This window comes from Micromesistius poutassou (assembly GCF_964030765.1).
Source record: "Micromesistius poutassou genome assembly, chromosome: 10".
Lineage (NCBI taxonomy): Eukaryota > Metazoa > Chordata > Actinopteri > Gadiformes > Gadidae > Micromesistius > Micromesistius poutassou.
The window spans coordinates 14,506,111-14,526,071 of record NC_140280.1 but is presented as its reverse complement, the minus strand read 5'-3'; the positions used below and the strand labels follow the sequence as shown (position 1 = coordinate 14,526,071).

Sequence of the window (19,961 nt, the reverse complement as noted above, 5' to 3'; positions counted from 1 at the left end):
TGTGTGTGTGTGTGTGTGTGTGTGTGTGTGTGTGTGTGTGTGTGTGGGGGGGGGGGGGGGGGGGGTATTCTTTAGGTGTATTCCTAAAGGGCTTACCATCTTCTGGTAGCAACGTATTAATTAATTAAAATTAACGTATGAAATGGCAAGAAGGAAAACTGACAAACAAGGCTTGCATTGCTTACAAAACATGCACTGAATGACATCACATTCATTGACATCGTCGTTTATGGCGACCTCTTATACTTTTCATATTTGGACACACACAAATACTAGGCCTACTTATAATTATTTATTTATTTCAATATATATATATATATATATTTATTATTATTAAATGGAAACGGTTGGAACTCACCTGAGTAGACTGTAACTTTCAAATATATGTCAATGTATGTCATTGCTTTGCTAGTAAACAAGAGATATGTGTTAGAACACATATGTAGCTTTCATATATATTTAACTGACAACTTAAAAACCGGATAATGTTGTATTGTAAACTTACTGTATCCCTCCCTGATTACTCATTTATTTTGGATATTTGAAATACCTTAGCCTCGCCCACATCCATTACATACAAAACAATTTGTATTTGAAGGACGATAAATTGACCGACAGGGGGTGTTGTTGGTACTCTAAAGATCATACTGCCTTTCTTTTACGTCGTTTAAACCGGAATAATCTACTTTAAAATCAAAAAATGTTGACAAAGAAAACGTTTTAAACAAACAGACAATAGATGTATCTTCAAGTAATCAACATTTTTTTCTAATCGTGTACGTCACGTTTCTGATTACATCACTGGGTAATCTGGTACCGAGGCGTTCTCATCTCACGATGGAACGCCGGAACGGGATGCTCCAGATGTACATTGTTAGCGAGAGAGAGGGCGGGACTTTCAGTTCTATTGGTTTATCAGCGAGAGAGGGGGAAAGAGTGATGAGGTCGTGGTAGATGAATAGGTAAAATATGGGACTTTCATCCAGGGGACCAATGTTTGTATCCCGTATCATTTTTAAGTTTGGGTGAGCCAGAACGCCCTGAAGTCAAAGTTGTCTCATTTGCTCCAAATGTATGTTATGCCCAGAGAACAGTCTGGGACTTTCTTCAGACTGTTCATTTGCGTGCAAAGCTCAGGAAGTAAGATTCCGGAAATTGTGCTGCAGTAGACCGGGGAAACGATACAATTCAGGGCCCTCTCTCAGCCTTGTATCAGATTCCCATCGTTAAGGCATGTGGCCAGGAGCTATGACAGACTTTTGGTAGGGGAGGCGGCTACTGAATGAATCTGCGCTAAAGACAAACAAGACACTGATAACCCTGTGATAAAAACCGGCTGACCGGTTTTAGCCGTGTAGAGATTACAGTTGTTGAACACAAGCTCGAGCAGATCTCTCGTTCAACTATTATCTTGGAGGAGTGCAGTTAGGTATTTTTACCACTAGAGGACTCTAGAGGATCACCGTACACAAACGGTAAAGCTCCATACATTTCTTAATTCACGGTGCTTTCACCTCGGACAGGAAGTACTTAATAAAGATCATGTTGCCAATGCTAGAATGAATTCATGATCTTACAATATATACCTATTTATACCTTTATATGTATATAGGAGTACAAAGATACTCATCGCTTACATAGAAACAACAGTATATTAAACATCTGGTAACACTTCACAATAAGGGTACATTCATTAACCATGGAATTCCATTAGTTAATGCAGTAATAAGCATTATTATATATCATTAGCATAAGGTATTCTTATGTTATATTAGGCATTTGGCCTAAGCCTAAATCCCAGCCGTGCTAATATTCTGTACAGATCTCCCTCTCTTGTGATATTGCTAGACTAGACCATTAGTTAACTGTTAATTAACCTAAGTTAATGCTTATGACTGCATTAACACATTTTAATGATTGGTTAATGAATGTACCCAAATTGTGTTCCCAAACATATGAAAGTATGCCTACAGACGGCCAGGCAATACTAAAGGGGAACTGGACAAATCTCTTTTTATTATGAGAGCAGAGCAGACAGTTATGGCCGGGATGTTTTAAGCCAGTCCAGACACAGCTGGTATTATGCAGGGAGCAGAAAGAAGGCTTCCACCCCAACATATCAGGGGTGATGGGCCAGCCAGGGAACTCCCTCACGTTGCTCCTAGAGCGGCGGGGTGTCTGACATATGATCCAGATCATGAGTCAGGGCCTAATGTTTATGGCTTATTCCACTTTCTTGACTTGGTTCCCCGAAACCATCCTGTTGTTTCTCACTGTGGCTAGGTTTCACTATATTGGCTCTCCATGCATGGCAGAGACAAGACAGTCAGTGTTTTTACCTCCACGGGCCGATGTTGTCAACTTGAGGAAAAAATATGCTGTTAAGAAAGTGATATTCAGGAAGCAAGCTTTTTCTTTTTTTTTTCTCTTTTCTTTGTCCCTTTGTTCTTAGCCTTGCTGTGACTTTATTTGAGATTTGACACAACAAAGCAGAGGTTTTCGTAAGCGTTGCGTTAATATCACTGATTTCAAGTGTACTTGCTGTTGCAACATGTTTCTTCCTGTTAGCTCATGCTGAGACAAAACACTTACATCATCTCCCAAAACAGTTGGTCATTAGTTATTATAGTGCTTAAGAAGCATCCACAAACTGGTGACTCTGAAAACACGTTCTACATTTCATGTGGACCAAAAAAATACTTTCAAAGTCTCAAAGTCTAACCCCACACCTGTAAATCTAAACTAAGATTTACCATTAAAAATAACCCTAACCGCCTTAACCATAATCGTATAAGCGAAGGCATGGACCTAACCATTCTTAATGCGTCGGTGCATTGTGCATCCTATGAATCATAGGAGGTGTCCTGCTGGTTCCCCCGCCCCCTCTCCTCCCCCCAGCTATAGAGTAATCTGGCTTACTTGCCACCCCAGATGGGAAGGCCACCGTTCCCTCCTGAGTAAAAAATCCACTTAACTCTGCCGAGTGCCCTGACCAGGTCAGTGGTTCCACGTTGGGTTTGCACATCGTTTCATCTACCCCACTATTCTCTCCCCAAGAGAGAGAGGGGTGCACTGCCGAGGTGGGCTCTCCCTCTAGTCTCCAAGAGCCGGCATGTAGTGTACCGAAGAACGGAAGAGGCTGAGACTGTTTTCCCTCCAACCTTGTCACACATTCCTGTCTGCCCCAGTCCCAACCTTCCCATGCATGGGCTTCCGTGTGTGCGCCTGTAGTGCTTATAACTCACTCATAATTTGGAGAGGCAAACATTTGTTTAGTAGGCAGCTCAACCTGTCCAACGAGTACCGCAGGGTCACTCGCTGAAGGGGAATTAGCATTAACGTCCAAGTGGCTTTGTTCATGGCTAATGCTCATCACAGCTGTGCACACACCTCCCACCTGTTGTTGGTCAGCAAGACCGAACCAACTCCCAGTGACACGTGCAAGTGTGGGTGTGTGTGTGTGTGTGTGTATGAGAGAGAGAGAGAGAGAGAGAGAGAGAGAGAGAGAGAGAGAGAGAGAGAGATTTGATCAATGGAGGATTTGTCTAAGGTCACCTTTACTTTCATCCTTCTGGTCCTCCTCTAAGGATTAGGAGGTCTCTATTTCAGAAGGCCTAGGATCATATGGTTAATTTCATTGCAAATATAAATCTTTAACATGTTCAAAAATATATGGCATGGCCTAATTGTGCACTTTATGCTACTTGGTGGGAAATGATTTACCATTGAGATATCCTTAAACGTTTAGACGTCCTTTAAGATAGTGAGAGAGGAAGCGGGAGAGGGAGAGGGGTTTGGCTTCCCTTCATGTGGCAGTATGTCGTTATGAGAGGTCTGCCATTTTCTCTTCCTATCTTTTCGTCTTAACCTCCTTTCCATACCTGATGAAGACAGGATCAAATATGAACCCACAAAAACATTACCACCATTTTGATCAGAATCTGTAATGCCACGTCTTTGCGTAATAATTAGGCATACTTGGTAAACAAGGTTGCAAGTATTTGTTACTATTATTGTCCAACTTTCATGACGCGGCCATTGTGAGATTTCAGAGAGTCTGGTTTTATACAATATATTTAATTAAATTGTATGGTTGAGTTACGTTTGGCGTAGCCGTGGCAAAACAAACGAGATTCTGCCATCGTAACCCTATTGCAAACACGGCGATCACAAAATATTTGGTAGAATACAGACGTCCTCGAAGATCGCGGATAGTATTTAACGGACCTTTGAGATGAAACGGTACTCCCCCCTCCCCCTTCTTTTTTTAGGAATAGTATACATAAATATGTTTGCATTAGGCTAGATACATCATGCATAAGACGTAGCATATTTAACCGGGAGCTTTCCATATTATGAGGGGGTTTCAGTAAGAATGGCTGCGACACGAGAAATGACTCGGATATCGGCAGGCGTGTTCCTGCTCAAGGACATGCCCCTTGCCATCAGGGAACTAACGTCGCCATACTTCATCAGGAGCTCTCTGCCACGATTCGTATTAAATATATCGACGGAGAGACTGTTTAATCCTTGTCTAAATGATTGAACGATCCTTTAAGAGCAAGTCATTGATGTAACCACTATGTGCAAAAGAGAAGGGCAGGTCCAAGCACTAACATACGAATAATATGTCGCCATTTCCCCCAGCTTGTGCAGGCTTTAAAGCTCTGACTTGACGAGCACACGCCCCTCTCAGGGCTGATGCCAATTTATATATACGTAATGGTAAGGTAATCTTTTGTAAAATGGTGATTATAATAAAATCGTGAAAGACTGAAGCCTTTTATTACATTTATTTTTGGAGGGAAAACCCGGGCAACTCAGTATTTTAGATTCCTAAAGTCGAAGCGCCAAAGTCTTTTCTAATTTGTAACAGCCACCCATTTTGACTTGGCGGCATATGAGGGAGGGAAGACAAATAACCTACATATTTGTGATTGGCATTTAAATGTGCCCACACAGGTGATGGCTAAGATTTGAAATCGTGTTGTTGACGACCGTTTAAACCAATCAATTGCCACCAGGGGCGGGGAGTGTCCTGTCCATCAGGTCGGCTCTGTAATGATTTGAATAGGGAGGGAGGGGGAGAATCCAATCCGGTTTGAGCTAGTTTTTGTTCCAATGGAACATTATCGCCTCGCTTCGCTGTAATAGACCTTAGTTAGAATCCTAAACAGAATATACTACTGCATTTTCGGCTGTATCTTAATACATTTCGGCGCTTTCCCCCCGCTCAAAACCACAAATCAACCATGCCTAAAAGGAGGATGAAAGTGAGTACAAATATATTTTCTTTCATGCATGCACTGATATAACATTTATAAACTGTTTCAAATTGCGTTTAACTGTTTGCCTGGTGTTTTGCATGAAGCCATTCGTGTGCATTGTTTCCTACTGCGAGAATGGCAACGTCTTCGCGCTTGCAGCAAGTAGTTTTGAACGTATCCCCTGGTTTGGTTTTTAAAGTGGCAGGATCGAGTTTTATGTTTCCGTGCAGTGATTATATCTGTGGAAATGTGTCTTAATGTTCAGCTGTTTTTATTTGGGTTCAACATCACGATTGCAACGACCACATTTCAATGGGGTAAAATGTTTTTTTCCCCTATGGCAGAGAGTTTTTTCTTTGTCGTTTGGTCGTAAATGTGCAGAGAAAGTTAAGACGTATCGATCGTTGCATTGTTATCTGGTGTTTGCGCCATTTGGAAGTTTACGGGTGCGAAATTGATCGAATGCGTGATTAAGATCGTACTGAAATGCGGTAACGTCGGGCTATGAACCATGGCATTTCGGAAGCTTGCCATGGCTTATTCGAACTGGCCATGTCTCTTTATGTCTTCCCGCTTAGAAAGAGACGCCCTCGGACGATATTCCTACTTCCGTAATGCCACACTTAAGAACGAAACAATGAGACGCGATTGTTTCGCAATCGTGATTAAATGCACGTTTCTGGTAGCATTGGTGGAATGTGTTTGTTATAGCATTCGCCGTCTTTCTTATTGTATTCTCGATTTATTCTTGGCTCATGCCTGCCATTTGCAGGTTATGCAATGGCGATCGTTCAACATCACAGCGCCACTCTTGTTGCTGGGGGTTGTCGTGTTTTCTGCTATCCATTCGGGGGCATCTCGGAGTTTACAATTTCAAATGGATGGCGGGAACATGTATTATTCTAGCTGACTCGGTGGGGGTGGGGGCGGACAGTGGATGTTTGGAGATCCTCGTAATGCCAGCGAATGGGCCGCAAGGAGGCGTGGTAGAAGCTTGCCACGCCTCATGCAATGTTAAAATGCTGTTCTAAATAACCACGGACACATTATTTAATTAATGCATCATGCAACTGATTAAACGACGTCTATGCATATAGTAGTTAACCCAAATGGGTTTAAGCCCATTGCTAATACTCTTCTTCTCTTTACAGAATGAGGCTGAAACCGGTGATTCGGTAAGTTTTATTCTGTTGTGTTTGTTGGTTTGTTTTTGTCAAATTTCACATCATTTATGTGTATTCCCTCCAGGGGGCGCTATACTCACCATTTATTTCAAATCTATTTCAAATCTATTTCTTTCTCTGTAGACCAGGAGGGTGTCGTTAAGACTAAAGGACGTGAGTACAAATCTCTGTACCCAAATATTTATATATGCTGCTCCTATTCGTCTTGAAGTGAAAGATAACGTTGTATTTATTTATTTTAGAAACCTGCTCCAGCAACCGCTGAAACAGCAGAGCCCAAGCAAAAGATAAAGGTAAGATCTTCACAGGACATTGTATTTCATTGTAAACTGCATATGCTATGAGTTTCCTTGAACCAACCGCTTCCATATCGTCACCCATGTGTTTGTAACTACCTGCAGAAGGCCCCTGCCAAGCCCAAAAAGACCAAGGAGGTGGAGAAGCCCAAGGCAGAGGAGGAGGCAGAGGCCCCCGCGGAGAATGGCGAGGCCAAGGATGAGGTGAGGCCCAGAGGTCATGTAGCTGTGGTGCTAACGCTAAGAGCTCACCAAAACCACAACGATGGAAATCTAGAATTTAAGACATATTACATCTATTACATTATCACTAGCAATATAATGGAGTGACAATGCGACCCTTCTGCCATGTTCACATTGAAGCCCAACAGCGACTGTTGGTGATATTTATCCCTGTAACTTTTTGTTCCAGGCCCCGTCTACAGATGAGGACAAAAAGGCAGAAGATGCAGAGTAGCGGTTCGCCGTCACCAGACTTGTTTGACCCAGCGCTCCCTGTTCCTCCTTTTATTTCTTTTCTTGTACAATTCAGGGGAATATTTTTACCAACTATTTTCTAAATACAGTTTTTTTAGTAGTGTGATTTGTAGAGACGGGTGGGAAGGGGGGGGGGGGGGGAGAGAGACACAAGCTTTTCAGTTGTTTTTTAAATGAGTGGGAGAATACGCACGTTTCAAGATCAACATCCACAAATTGGACGTCGTGGATGACTTGTGCAAAGAATTTGACACCATTGGTTTCCTTTGGGTGGGGTGGGATGGGGGGTTTGTTGTGTGGGGCAAGTTACCGTCTAAAAAAACGTATATAATTTCCAGGAAGAGCTTAAATGTCAACTCAGGAGCGCTTACCTGAGTGGATAACATTCCATTAGATGCTTTTTTTAATGGTCAGTATACTGTATGTATCGAGGGCAGTAGGGCCGATACTCACAGCAGGGCAACATGCTTTGTGTCATTGTTTTATGAGGAGAAAATACAGTGTTTTAGGGCTTTTTAAGCATTTTTTTTTTTTCCTATTCCTTAACTCTTGTTCACGTGCAGTTTTCTTAACCCATCCGTACAACGGACCCCCCCACCCCTCCGCCCCAATAAAACCCTTACTTTTCCTGAGGAGTTCTCAGAGTAGCTAAGCTAATGAGGTACATGCTCATGGCCGATAATGGCTTCGTTAATGCCGAGTAACAAAAAGTACACTCTTGAGCGTTTAATGCATACCAGCACTAGCGATATTAATGTGGGTTTTTAGGTATCTGTATCAAGGATATGCGAACGTTTTCTTTAATTTCTTGTTTATAGATGTACCTTCTGTGTGATTGTTATAAATAAACAAAAAAATGTGGTTGGTCTATGCTTTTTTGGAATCTGATGCGGAAAATTAATTGCACACTAGAGTAGATGGACAACAGTGTGCAATTGTATATTTATTTAATTTTACATTGCATTTTCTGCCTGTCCCTTTTTTACATATATTTAATTGTATCATGGGTGAAATTAATGCATTACAATGGAAAATTGGTTGTGACATGGTAGCAAGATCTTTTTGAAATGTCCAAATAATTAATAATTTCAGTTAGGTTCAATTATTAAATTAATCCTGTATTGTAGAATATTTTCTTAAGAGCACAATGTTCCCTCATGGCTGATATGATTTTATAGTGCTCTTTGACCGCAACATACCAGATATTCCAAATCATCCATCTATTAAATGTGTAAAAAGGCAGTGTCAAAACATCTATTCTGTTAACTGTTCTGTTACTGTTTTTAATACAATACAGTGCTGTACAAAAATAACTTATTTTCACATTTTTAAAGGAATGAATGAGATATATAGTACTAGGTGTCTTATACTCAAACATTACTCATCAACCCATATATGTAGATGTTATAAAAAAGTTAAGTCTTTAGTAAACATTCTGTAACTTCAAGAAAATGTATCACTGAAAGTAGACTAAGCAATTAATTGCATACATTCAGTGTATTAAGTATATAAGTCCACCAAACTAGCTTCTGTTGTTTTTTTTGGAATAAAGTGATCAAACATGCAGCAACTGGAACAACAGTGGAACCTGCAGTCACTACTGGTTATAAATTGTAAGTTGTTTCACGTGGCTATTGCAACTGTTATTTACCATCTAGAACTGTGAATAGTTGAACTGAACTGTAAATACGAAGATAAGATGTGAAATGGTTTCTGGGGATGAGTCGTCCAAGACGCAGGGGTTGGTTCTTTCGGAGTAGTTTTGCAGTCAGCAGTCCAAGGTTCTGCTTGCAGAATGGGGACTCAGAAAACGTTGTACTCAGGAAAATACATCAGTCCATTTTCTCTGCGATCCGTCCCATTTTGGTACGCATGTTGCGCATGAGGAAGAAGCCGACGGTGGCGGCGGCCATCGCCACCTCAGCCACCCAGAAGGCCATGTCCCAGCTGTGATTTTTGGCAATGGTACTGAATGGGAGTCCGGCCATAAAAGCACCAACTGTGGACAAAGCAAATGTAGAATATATTTGTGGAATTAACTATAAATGGGGAGTCTTCAGGATAGGGCGTTCCACCCCTGGCTGAATGGTCCTGGGTTTAATCCTCAATGTCCCTATCCCTACCCTAAAACTACCACTGAGCATCCTTGAGCCACAAGTCCAGCCCCTGAATGGTAAATGGTCCTCATTTATATAGCGCTTTTATCCAAAGCGCTTTACAGTGTTGACTGACATTCACCCATTCATGCACATTCACACACCGACGGCGGAGTTAACAACGCAGGGCGACAGCCGGCTCGTCAGGAGCAATTATGGTGAGGCGTCTTGCTCAGGGACACCACGACATTCAGCTAGGAGGAGCCGGGGATCGAACCAGCAACCTTCTGGTTACCAGTCAACCCGCTCAACCCGCCAACCTCCTGAGCTAATGCCGCCCTACTTGCTTGTCTTGAATGACCTTCATCAGCATGCCAGGTACTGTAACCTACCTTTGGATAAAAGCTCCCCGGAAATATGGGTGAAATAGGAAAGGCTTACCGTTGGCCATTAGAGCTACAACAGCATGGGACGTTCCGCAGAAGTTAGACGGAGCACTCTCACTGGCTATCACGCCGATGAGAGCTATTGGTCCATAAGAAGAGAATCCAAACAAAGCACCGAGGAACAGGATCCAAATCTGTTAGGAATGAAATAAAATACAACATAGGGGTCATTTTCGCTCATCATTTCCAAGATAAGTATACTGGTGGTTAACTGTACTTTGTTATCGGAGCATACCTCCTTCTCCGACAGGCCAATCAAAACGGAGATGGGGTGGAGGGCTTGGACCCAAAGAGGGGCCTCCTGAAGAACAACACCAAAAACGTGCTGTCATTCATTGAGCCCCACGAATAATGGTGATGGTGACGGTATGAACTGGAGTGCTCAAATTACCTCAGGGACATCGGCTGTGACGGTGACTCTGAACAGGTACATGGACACGCACATGCCAGACATCATGAAGAGGAGCAGGCCATGGCGAGGGTTTCCGTGGGTGCCCAGACCTTGCTGTAAGGCAGGGCGAGAGGGAATTAGAAGTGGAGGAAAGTTGAGATTGTGCAGGTGAAGACTGCAACATTTTTCAATTATCGCAGTACCTATTTGCACCAAAGACATAGTTAATACCGAAGTGTGAGTGGAGCGATGATTAGAGACATGTACTCAACAGCACCCCCAGATGGGGAAGTACTGACATGACATGTTACAAGCTGGCTTTGACATTTGCCAAAAATTGAAGAATTTTTGGAAAATGAGGGTCAAAAGTTCATAATGTCAATCAAATATGCTTATGTTCAAACATTTATACTGATATGATAGCCCACCAAATGCCAAACTTTTAATCAATTAACCGAGAATGTGTAAGCCATTCAAAAGTTTGAAGGCCAAATTGGAGGGTGTGAGGAGAAGCTCCAATTGCATCGCTGTTCGAACCCTTTAGGATCTAGTGCTGTGTGCGATACAGAGACTGAACAGCCGTCTGTGTGAAGGGTCGGCCACGCCCTGTATGGTCACTCACCCGGGCCACGGCTCGGTCAGAGAGGAGCCCCGCAGCCAGGCTGCCAACGAAGCCCCCCACCTCCAGGGCACTCATGTAGGAACTGCCTGTCAGCAAAGCAGTCAACAGCCTCAGACACAGAGACCCAACCCCCAGCCCACATACAGCATTAAGAGGAGGAACAATCAGGTTCTTTATGCTCTTTTCTCGTTTAAATGTTTTAACCGACACATATTCTTACTGTAACGATAACGATAATGATATTTAGAATTGTATCAATGTTTAGCTATTTTATATACAGTCAATTATGCTACATTTAACGACAAACTGATTAAAATAGAAACAACGGCGTGGACATCAGATATGAGCTAAAGCAACTGACTTATGAGAACAGACTGGCCCTTCTCCTGGATGAGGAACAGCTGTCCCCAGTCGGTGGCAGCCGTCTTCACCCCAAACACCACCATGTAGCCCAGGGACAGCACCCACAGGAACGGGGACGTCAGGAACTCCCGCAGCGTGCTTTCGTTGTTTCCTTTTCAAAATGGAGAATAAAAAGAAACATGGTGACGAATGGCAACACATGTCATATCACACTTATATGTTGTTATATTGAACGGTAAATTATCAGGAGGAAATAGATTGTGTTCATAACACTGTAGGAAAAATAAGCCGTAGTAAGCAAAAAAAAAAGGTCAACTGTTATCCAATTGGTACGTTTTTTTCAAATGACCAATGCCACGGCAACTGTCTCCACTTTATGAATTTAGATATCATATAGCACAATGAGCGCAATGGCCTTCCCCATTTTCCTTACCTCCCTTCGCTCCCTTCTTCTTCGCCGCTTCGACGGCGGGCAGGCCCACGTCTGTGGGCTCGTTCCTGACGAACGCGACGCACACCAACGCGAAGGCGGCGCAGACAACGCCGGAGGCGGACAGGATGGTCCTCCAGTCGTAGTACCGCAGCAGCACCGTGGCCATGAGCGGGCCCAGGCTGCCGGCCAGGTTCATGCTGCAGGACAGCACCGCCCAATACGTACCGAACTGGGACGGCTCGAACCACTGGACCAGAAACCACACATTGGAGAGGGGTTATTTGTGATGGACATGTTTTGTTGTGGCAACTCTTTGTTATGGCCAAAAAGATAGAAATGTGACATTTTTTGTTGCACAACCAAGTTTCCAAAAAAAAAAAACCCTGCAAAAAAAATAGATAGATAGCAGTAAAGCTAAAGGAATCAGACATCATTCTTTTTTCATTTGGCATGTGCGTTTATCCAATGTGGCGACGGTTACAACAGCCTAGCAACCCCCAATTTATGTTTTTTTTTTTCTTATGATCTTTGATGATGAATTATTCACATTGAATAGTAATTCACTCAATAAAATGGTTGTAATAGTTGAACCGATAAGAATACCAAAGTCAATAGATTCATATTGAAAAAAAAAAGGTACATCTTGTCTGTGTTCAGGTCACCATTAGCAGAACTGCAACACATTAGGTCATTAGGGAATGTTTCTGAGGACGGTGTGCGCTTGTGGTCTGGTTTATGGTGGTGACGTGAAGGACTCAGGATGCTGAGTTGGTTGCATGACTGAAAATAGTGTTGATATAATTCTGGCCTTTGACAACCCTCTGGCACCAGTAACGTGAGACTCTACTCAGAGATTCACCTGCTATGGGTGGCTGACACTGGCCTGATAATCATCCTAAAGTTCCATTGCATTTCATTGCATAATGCAGTCTGAAGTTTCTTCCATCTAACTGAACACTAAGCAGATAACAATTGTGCAAGTACGATTGTTCTCCGTTTTTGATTTGAGAACCATCCTTAAACATCCTTTACAGCAAGATCCAAACCCTTTGCTCCCAGACTAGCCGTGACATCACTATGGTCACACAAATTCCCTCAGCATATGTTTTTCAAGCCCCACCTACAAGACGCTGGTTACCCGAGCCGATGTGACCTGAAGATCACTCAAGCAAATGACACCGTACTCTGAATTGCAGACATTTTATTGGTTAGGGATTCAGGTTATGGAACCAGGAAAGCTTGACCTCAAACGATGGGGGCGACGGTGGCTAGATAGACTTAATGATTGCTGCTGCCACAGAGAGGGGAACTTTTGATTTAAGCTGTTTTGGTTGAAGTTGTTGTTGCTATAACCAGAAGTGTCCTCCTGTAATCTGATCTTTGCTTGTAGCCTACTCCCTGGCCCACAGGTCACATGCCCAGGCCTATTTTTGTCCCCCCAAACTTAAACTTCAACGCTTTGACAGGGTCTCTAGGGGCCCCCTGCAAGGTGTAGTGCTACTAGGAGGAGTAGAGATATAAAAGGACTATAGTAAAAGTACTAAATTTAGCTTGTTGAAAAATTAACACAATGACATATTTCATCAAGTATAGTATGTAAAGTATAAAGACAATTTATTTCAAAACAATTCCAATACTATAGGTGTTGGCATTGCCTTTGTGTCTGAGGAAGAGTACACATTCTATCAGTTGGTTTTGGGTACCATTCCAAAGGTGTGGGGAGAATCCTACCCCCTGCTCTCAGGTAGGTGGTAGGATTGACCGGAGTTAACTTTTCGACCTGGAGGGGGTCCAGAGCAGATGGTGGGCATGGATGGCAAAACGAAATGCATAGATTTTTCCATGCACAATGTAACGTTATTTTCCCAATGGATGAACAAACACTGATATAATAGTGGCTGTATATTTGTGGCTTTTAAATGACAATTTCCAGAGTGTAGTGGTTGAAATGTTGTAGTGTAACTACCACTTTTGGATTCTTTTTTTTATTAGCTTGTTGAAAAATTAACACAATGACATTTATTTATTAAGTATAGTATGTAAAGTATAAAGAATTTATTTCAAAACAATTCCAAAAGCTAATAAAAAAAAGAATCCTCTTTTTTTTTGTCTTTTCCATGTTCCTTGTCCTATTGGGCCGAACCAGGCCAGATATTGCCTGTTCTCACACTGGAAGTGTCTCGTGATAGACAGTATTGTGGTACAAGAGATAGCGTAGTGGTTAAGGTGTTCGACTCCAAGCCCAAAGTTAGTGGGTTTGAATATCTGCAAAACGGCAATCATACTTGCTCCATGCTTACCCCTCTCTGCACATGCATCTGAATTCACAGTGCAACTTTGGATAAAAGCGTCTGCTAAAGGACTTCAGTAATCAGTAATAATAATAATAATAGCAAGTAGTGCTAATGGTGGTGGCGGGGCACTCATCTTTAGCCAGCTGATTTTGCTCATCTTGCGCTTTCTTGAATATAACCACAGTTCTCTGAGGCCTACCTTGCGGAGGATCTTCCCACAGGGGGGCCAGCCACATCCCTGCCCCAGGCCATTGATGAACCAAAGCAGGGAGAACATGGCCACGGTGGAGGACCAGGAGAACAAAACATTGATGCCCCCAACCAAGAAGAGGCCAATGGAGAAGAGCCAGCGGGCGCTGATCCGGTCCGACAGGACACCGCTGATGAACTTACTGATGGCGTAGGCCATGGTCTGGCTGCTGGTGATCAGACCTGCACACATGCAGACACACACACAAACACACAGACACACAGATAACATGCACCATGTAATACCGTAATAAAACTATAGACAATTTGATGTATGATCTCAACATCAAAACATCAACATAAAACCCTATTGAGAAATAATGACAAAGTTGTTTCAGCTTTGGTGATAGCTTAGCATCTGGTAAGGTGGCAGTTTGACAATACCTACACACATCATAAATACTGAGAAAAATTCTAAATGTATAGCACGTTATTTCAGGAAATAAGACCTGGAAAACCTTAACATACCACAGAATATTTAATGTTATTTTAAGAAGAAGAAGAAGAAAAATAACAACGTCATACCCAGGTCATCCTTGTCAAGTTTGATTTCCTCCATCACAGAAGGCATGACAAAGGAAAAGGTCTTCCTGTTGAAGAAGTATAGCGAGTATCCAATAAACATGCAGATGAAGATGGTGGCCCTGTAGTAGCCATATCCAGTGGCGCCCATGATTCCACTCGTATTGCTTGTGTAGGGTTAGAGAAAAACCGGTACTGCCACTCTGTACCGGAACAATTATCACAATCCCTTCCTCAGTGAAGTGTGGGACTCTAGTCCTTTGGCATCTGCAAGGGGAGGGAGAAAGAGAAAGGGAGAGGGAGAGAGAGAGAGAGAGGGGGGGGGAGTGAGAGAGAAATTAGTGCAACACAGTACTGTCCTTGACTTTGTCAACAGTGTGACAAACTACATGTAATAGTAGTACAAACACCAAGGTGTTTGTACTGGAAAAGCCGAAGATTGGTCTTCCTTTAGTGTAGGGTTTAAATCAAATCACACTGTAGTGAAGCATCACAAGTTAGAAAGGTCGAATTTAATTTGACCTGGGCTTTACTTGCTTTGGCGATATGTGTGTTACTCAAGCCTCTTTGACTGGCTTGGAATTGATCTGGGTGTCTGATCAACTAAATAATGTGGCAGTTAAGCATATTAAATTAACCACTATGGTACAGACGACATATGTTTCTAGAGAAAATAATACAGATAATGTGGCCTAACCCGATAACGGAGGATAATTACGAAGTTTCTTAAATGGACATCTATCAAAACATCTCCATTCACTGCATACAGCAGCTCATCATGTGTTCCACGTATGACGGAGTGATTTGTGGGCGGTGCGCCAGTTTGCGACTTTTCAAGGATATACTTTAGTAAGCCTACATCAATAACACCTACAGATAGGATGCATTTCCGCCCCCTAAACTAGGCCTACACCGATACACATTTGCAACATTTCCTTCGATAACTACCACTGTTATGAATCGTTACAAGACTAGCAGCCTAAGCTCGTACCTTTCATTCAAATCTCCACTGCTGCAGTTCTGTGGCGCTATTTCCCATTCGTCTGTGGCGACGCGGCTTTGCGTGTGATCGTCACTCCGTAGGCCGACACACTTGTGACCTAAGCACGTCGTTATACGCTTTAAACCTAAAATAAGGGCTCACAGTTGTTTAATGTTTGTCTGATACTTTAAGTCCATTTGAAAACATTATCATAGGTAGGCTAATAAACGTGCTCAGTGTGCAACGTGTCCATATTCCTGGATTTCGTCTGTATATATAACGCCGATTGTTTTATTGTTGCCCGATAATGTGATGGTAGCACTACAGGCCTATGTAGGCATACAGATGTTGGTATCGCTTTGTAACATCCATCTCAATTTAGGGTTTATTTCGAAGGAACTTGGTTGGCTTTAAACGTTAACGGGTGTTTTGTCGGACATTTTGCACCAGTAGGCCTAGATCGATTATTTTATAAATAGCCTTACACATTAAGGATTTTTTAAATGTCTCAATAACAAAGCGGTTGATATAGTTGACAGTTTGTGTGTTTATTCAGATTTGTTTTGATGTGTAAGCGTATTACGTCCTCATATCGCCAACAGATGGCACTAAAGGAACGCAATCTTTATCTCTATCCCACTTAAAGGAAGACTAGAGCGCCATCTGAAGGAAAACAATCTATTGCGCACACACATGTTTCTGAATCCCTCAAACTATTGGGATTTCTTGCAATTAGTTTTATACTAGAAAAAAAAGCATAGGAATTTTATTGCTAGCAATTGAGTTTTTGTCATTGTTTAGTAGGCCTATTTAATCGTGAAACGATTTGTACATCATACATTGTCGTGTTTGAAACTGCCACAGCGTTTCTCATGCGAGACATGGCAAAACAACGTTTTCATTAGCCTAGGTCACGGTCGATTAACATTTAATTGGGATTTTACATTACTACAACTCTGTCGAGGCGTGCAATAATGATAAAAAAAATTATATGATGCATGTATAAGCCATTTAGGCAAAATGTATACTGTACTGTCCAACATATTTTCCAAACCAGTGGCACTATTAAATAATTAAAGATTCAAATAATTGAATTAATGTGTCCTCAGTGTCTGTAATCTAGCAGTAGTCATCCTTTGGCAATGTGCACTTAACAGTGGCGGCTGGTGATAAAAATTGTTGGTGGGGCGCAGTAATAGAAAAAAATAATTTGGTAGATTTGATTTCCTGTATTCTGGTGCATTTTGGAGATGGCTACTACCTATTACCTATTATTCATTCAGTCAACGATTCAATCAATCAATGATCACTGTCCTATAGCGTCCATTATTGTGTCTCAATGGCTATTTCAAATGCAGTTAGAAATATGGGACTGTTGCTTATTATTTATATGCTACAGGCCGAAAGACTAAATTAATATGTAACTTACTTGCTGCTTTTAAGTATAACTTGCTTGCTTGGGGAGTCCAATTCCTCCACTAAAATGGGTGGAAAGTGCTTTTACAACTCTCTGCTAGTTAGCGATCTATCTCTTCTTTGCTGTAGTTGTGTTGCGCGAGCGTTGCTGAGGGAGGTAGCTTATTTGATTGATTCGCTGAATTGTCCAATCGTGTGGTGATAAAAAAAACAAAAAACAGAAAAGCCATACCATTGGCCTGGGACGCACACTGCTGCGACCCGAGGGCAAATTTTTTTTTTGACCAATAATCAGCCTAGCCCAAATAATTTACATTCAGACGCATTTAAATGGTCGCTGGCAGTTGCAAGTACGGTCTATCACACAATTAAACGAGGATAAACGCTATTGTATTTTTGTTGATTTATTTCGTATGTATAATAGTTTATTCAAAGTTGGCAGATATATTCGAGTGAATATTTCACGGAGGGGCGGCGCCCTAGCGCCCTCTATTGACCAGCCGCGGACAGTGTACTATTCACTTTGGATAAAATCATCTGACATCTGAATAGAGAGCCTACAATCTTCAATACAATACAATATTCCCTATATAAAGGGGATATTTACATAGGGAAGGGTGTAGTGGGCCACCAAGGCCTCACAGGGAAGAGTCTAGTGGGCAACCAAGGCCTCAGTGAAGGGTCTAGTGAGCCACCAAGGCCTCACAGGGAAGATTTAGTGTGCCACCAAGGGAATGAAGAGTAGACCTGACGTTGATGATGGTAGGCCAATCTGGCCCTGAAGATATCGGAGTAGAGGACTGACAAGCCCCTATTATGTTACAGTCAGACCAGGGGGGAACTGGCCAGCAACAAGAATGTAGTCCCTTCCCTTATCAGCTTCCCACAAATACAGACAACCAAATATATGTTGAACGCAGAGGACAAAGAAGTCATTTATTGGACTGAATTGAACCAAACTGGAACTGAACGATTGTGGCTGAGTAGAGAGAGGCCAAATAGGTGTGGTTTACTTCTGATATTTAAACCTAGCTACCACCTAGCCAGCCAATCAGCAGGGACCACACCCACACATTAAACACAAACACTAAATTATTATCAACTATATCAAATGAACTCCAAGGCATCAACAGACAGAAATGCAAGGAAATACGAACAAAAGAGAGACATCAACACCAACCCTGATAACTTACAACTATGACCAAGGGTTAAAACCACCTGGTTAAAAAAGGGACATTACTACATTTGGCAAGACCCAATGCTTTTTGCCAATTAATTATTTATTAAATGAACGCAGGCAGTGCACTCATTTATTGAACAATGTGGCCAGAGAGCAGTGTTTAATCAATATTGCAGAGACTTGTAACTCATGTATACCCATAAAATATAGACAAAACAATTTTGATGGATGATTCTTTCTTCATTGAAATTGTACTGATAATGATAAAAGCATTATTTTTGAGTGATGTAAAAAAAAAAAAAAAAAAAAAATATATATATATATATATATATATATATATCCAAAGAGAAAAGATAAATGCAATAATACATGACCTCTTATTCTAACAATATAAAATATAGATGGGTTGCCTATAGTAACTAGCAGATGCATGGGCAGTTAAAATGGTGTGTGCGTGCGTGTGTGTGTTACTGACATCTGTTTCAACAATTAAAACAGTCAAGTATTTGTTATGTTGTAATATTCCATTATTATATCTATATGTCATAGTTGTATCTCATTCTTATCTCAATCTTCTCTATTTAACCCCTCCATCCAGTGGCGTAACATCATGATGATGGCCCCAGTGCAAATTTTTTTTTTGTGCCCCCCCAAAGATTCAGTCAATGACTGCGTTTACATGGACATTAATACTCCGATATTAATCAGAATAAGGTCTTAATCAGAATATGACGCTGCCATGTAAACACCATTCTCCGATTGCCTTAATTAGATTATGGTCATATTCGGAATAAGCATAAGCTGAATAAGGTATGTGGAGTATTCCAATCATATTCTGATTATTGAGGCACATTCTAGACATGTATACACCTTAATCACATTATAATGTCCTTTCAGAATATTCGCAGAATTTTGCGACAAGCCGACAACTGAGTCACATTATGGCAACAAACTGACTTCAGAGCTGCCAACTCTCACGGTTTCACCGTGTGACACACGCTTTTGCCTGTTTACACACGCACACACGCCACACATCCAAATTCTCACGTCAAAAAAAAAAAAGCAGAGACACGTTTGTTCATTTCCAAACTCCCCGACGGTAGAGTGAGACAGCGGGAGAAACCTCAAGACCCCCCCCCCCCTCAACAATCCTGATCGCCTGCAATCCAACACTCCCCCCCGTCAACAATCCCGATCTCCCGCAATCCAACACTCCCCCCCGTCAACAATCCCGATCTCCCGCAATCCAACACTCCCCCCCCCGTCAACAATGCCGATCGCCCGCAATCTAACACTCCCCCCCGTAAACAATCCCGGTCGCCCGCAATCCAACACTCCCCCCCACCCCCCCTCAACAATTACACCCGCGGACCCTGCTATAAAGGTATGCATTACAAGATTCTACAGAATCTCACTCCGGCCAAAACCTAAAAGTTGGCAGCCCTGTGACTTACAACGCGTGTTGTTTACTCGTGACACACGAGTCTCACATTTGTTATGTTGTAGGCCTACTACAGCAGGTAGCAATTGCGTTGCCATGGCACACGGGTAAACAAATGACAAGACACCACACAAGTTAACTAACGATCGCTGTAGGCTTCAATATCATGCAAGCACTTTGTTTTCTTTTTATTTTGTTCTACATCACAATTGCATGTGTGGCCGGAGCACGGCTTACTCCCCCACAGTGGGGCGCTGTGTCCCCCTGTGGCACTGATTGATGGGCGGGGAGCGCACCTTGTG

At 42.2% G+C, this 19,961-nt stretch overlaps 2 protein-coding genes across 2 annotated transcripts; one reads left to right on the top strand and one right to left on the bottom strand.

Moving 5' to 3' along the window:
- Positions 1-5,079: 5,079 nt before the first annotated feature.
- hmgn1b (high mobility group nucleosome binding domain 1b) lies at positions 5,080-8,085 on the top strand. The gene is made up of 6 exons (XM_084474309.1): positions 5,080-5,273; positions 6,419-6,442; positions 6,575-6,604; positions 6,694-6,744; positions 6,853-6,951; positions 7,160-8,085. The coding sequence occupies exons 1-6, from the start codon at positions 5,253-5,255 to the stop codon at positions 7,202-7,204; spliced, it is 270 nt and encodes an 89-aa protein (XP_084330435.1). The 5' UTR covers positions 5,080-5,252; the 3' UTR covers positions 7,205-8,085.
- A 401-nt stretch (positions 8,086-8,486) lies between these two features.
- slc37a4b (solute carrier family 37 member 4b) lies at positions 8,487-15,698 on the bottom strand. Its single transcript, XM_084474308.1, has 10 exons — positions 15,632-15,698; positions 14,644-14,907; positions 14,069-14,301; positions 11,576-11,822; positions 11,141-11,293; positions 10,780-10,865; positions 10,158-10,271; positions 10,002-10,067; positions 9,762-9,900; positions 8,487-9,223 (listed from the first exon to the last, which is right to left on the bottom strand). The coding sequence occupies exons 2-10, from the start codon at positions 14,789-14,791 to the stop codon at positions 9,057-9,059; spliced, it is 1,353 nt and encodes a 450-aa protein (XP_084330434.1). The 5' UTR covers positions 14,792-14,907; positions 15,632-15,698; the 3' UTR covers positions 8,487-9,056.
- Positions 15,699-19,961: the final 4,263 nt, after the last annotated feature.

What these genes read in the sequence shown, in the direction of transcription:
- hmgn1b (XM_084474309.1), top strand. Translation starts at nt 5,253, where the DNA reads ATGCCTAAAAGGAGGATGAAA. An exon ending in TGTCGTTAAGACTAAAGGAC is followed by an intron (nt 6,605 to 6,693) that starts GTGAGTACAAAT and finishes TATTTATTTTAG; the next exon opens with AAACCTGCTCCAGCAACCGC. An exon ending in AGCCCAAGCAAAAGATAAAG is followed by an intron (nt 6,745 to 6,852) that starts GTAAGATCTTCA and finishes AACTACCTGCAG; the next exon opens with AAGGCCCCTGCCAAGCCCAA.
- slc37a4b (XM_084474308.1), bottom strand. Translation starts at nt 14,791, where the DNA reads ATGGGCGCCACTGGATATGGCTACTACAGGGCCACCATCTTCATCTGC. An exon ending in TTGGCCTGTCGGAGAAGGAG is followed by an intron (nt 9,901 to 10,001) that starts GTATGCTCCGAT and finishes CATTCCTAACAG; the next exon opens with ATTTGGATCCTGTTCCTCGG. An exon ending in TGTAGCTCTAATGGCCAACG is followed by an intron (nt 9,224 to 9,761) that starts GTAAGCCTTTCC and finishes CTTTGTCCACAG; the next exon opens with TTGGTGCTTTTATGGCCGGA.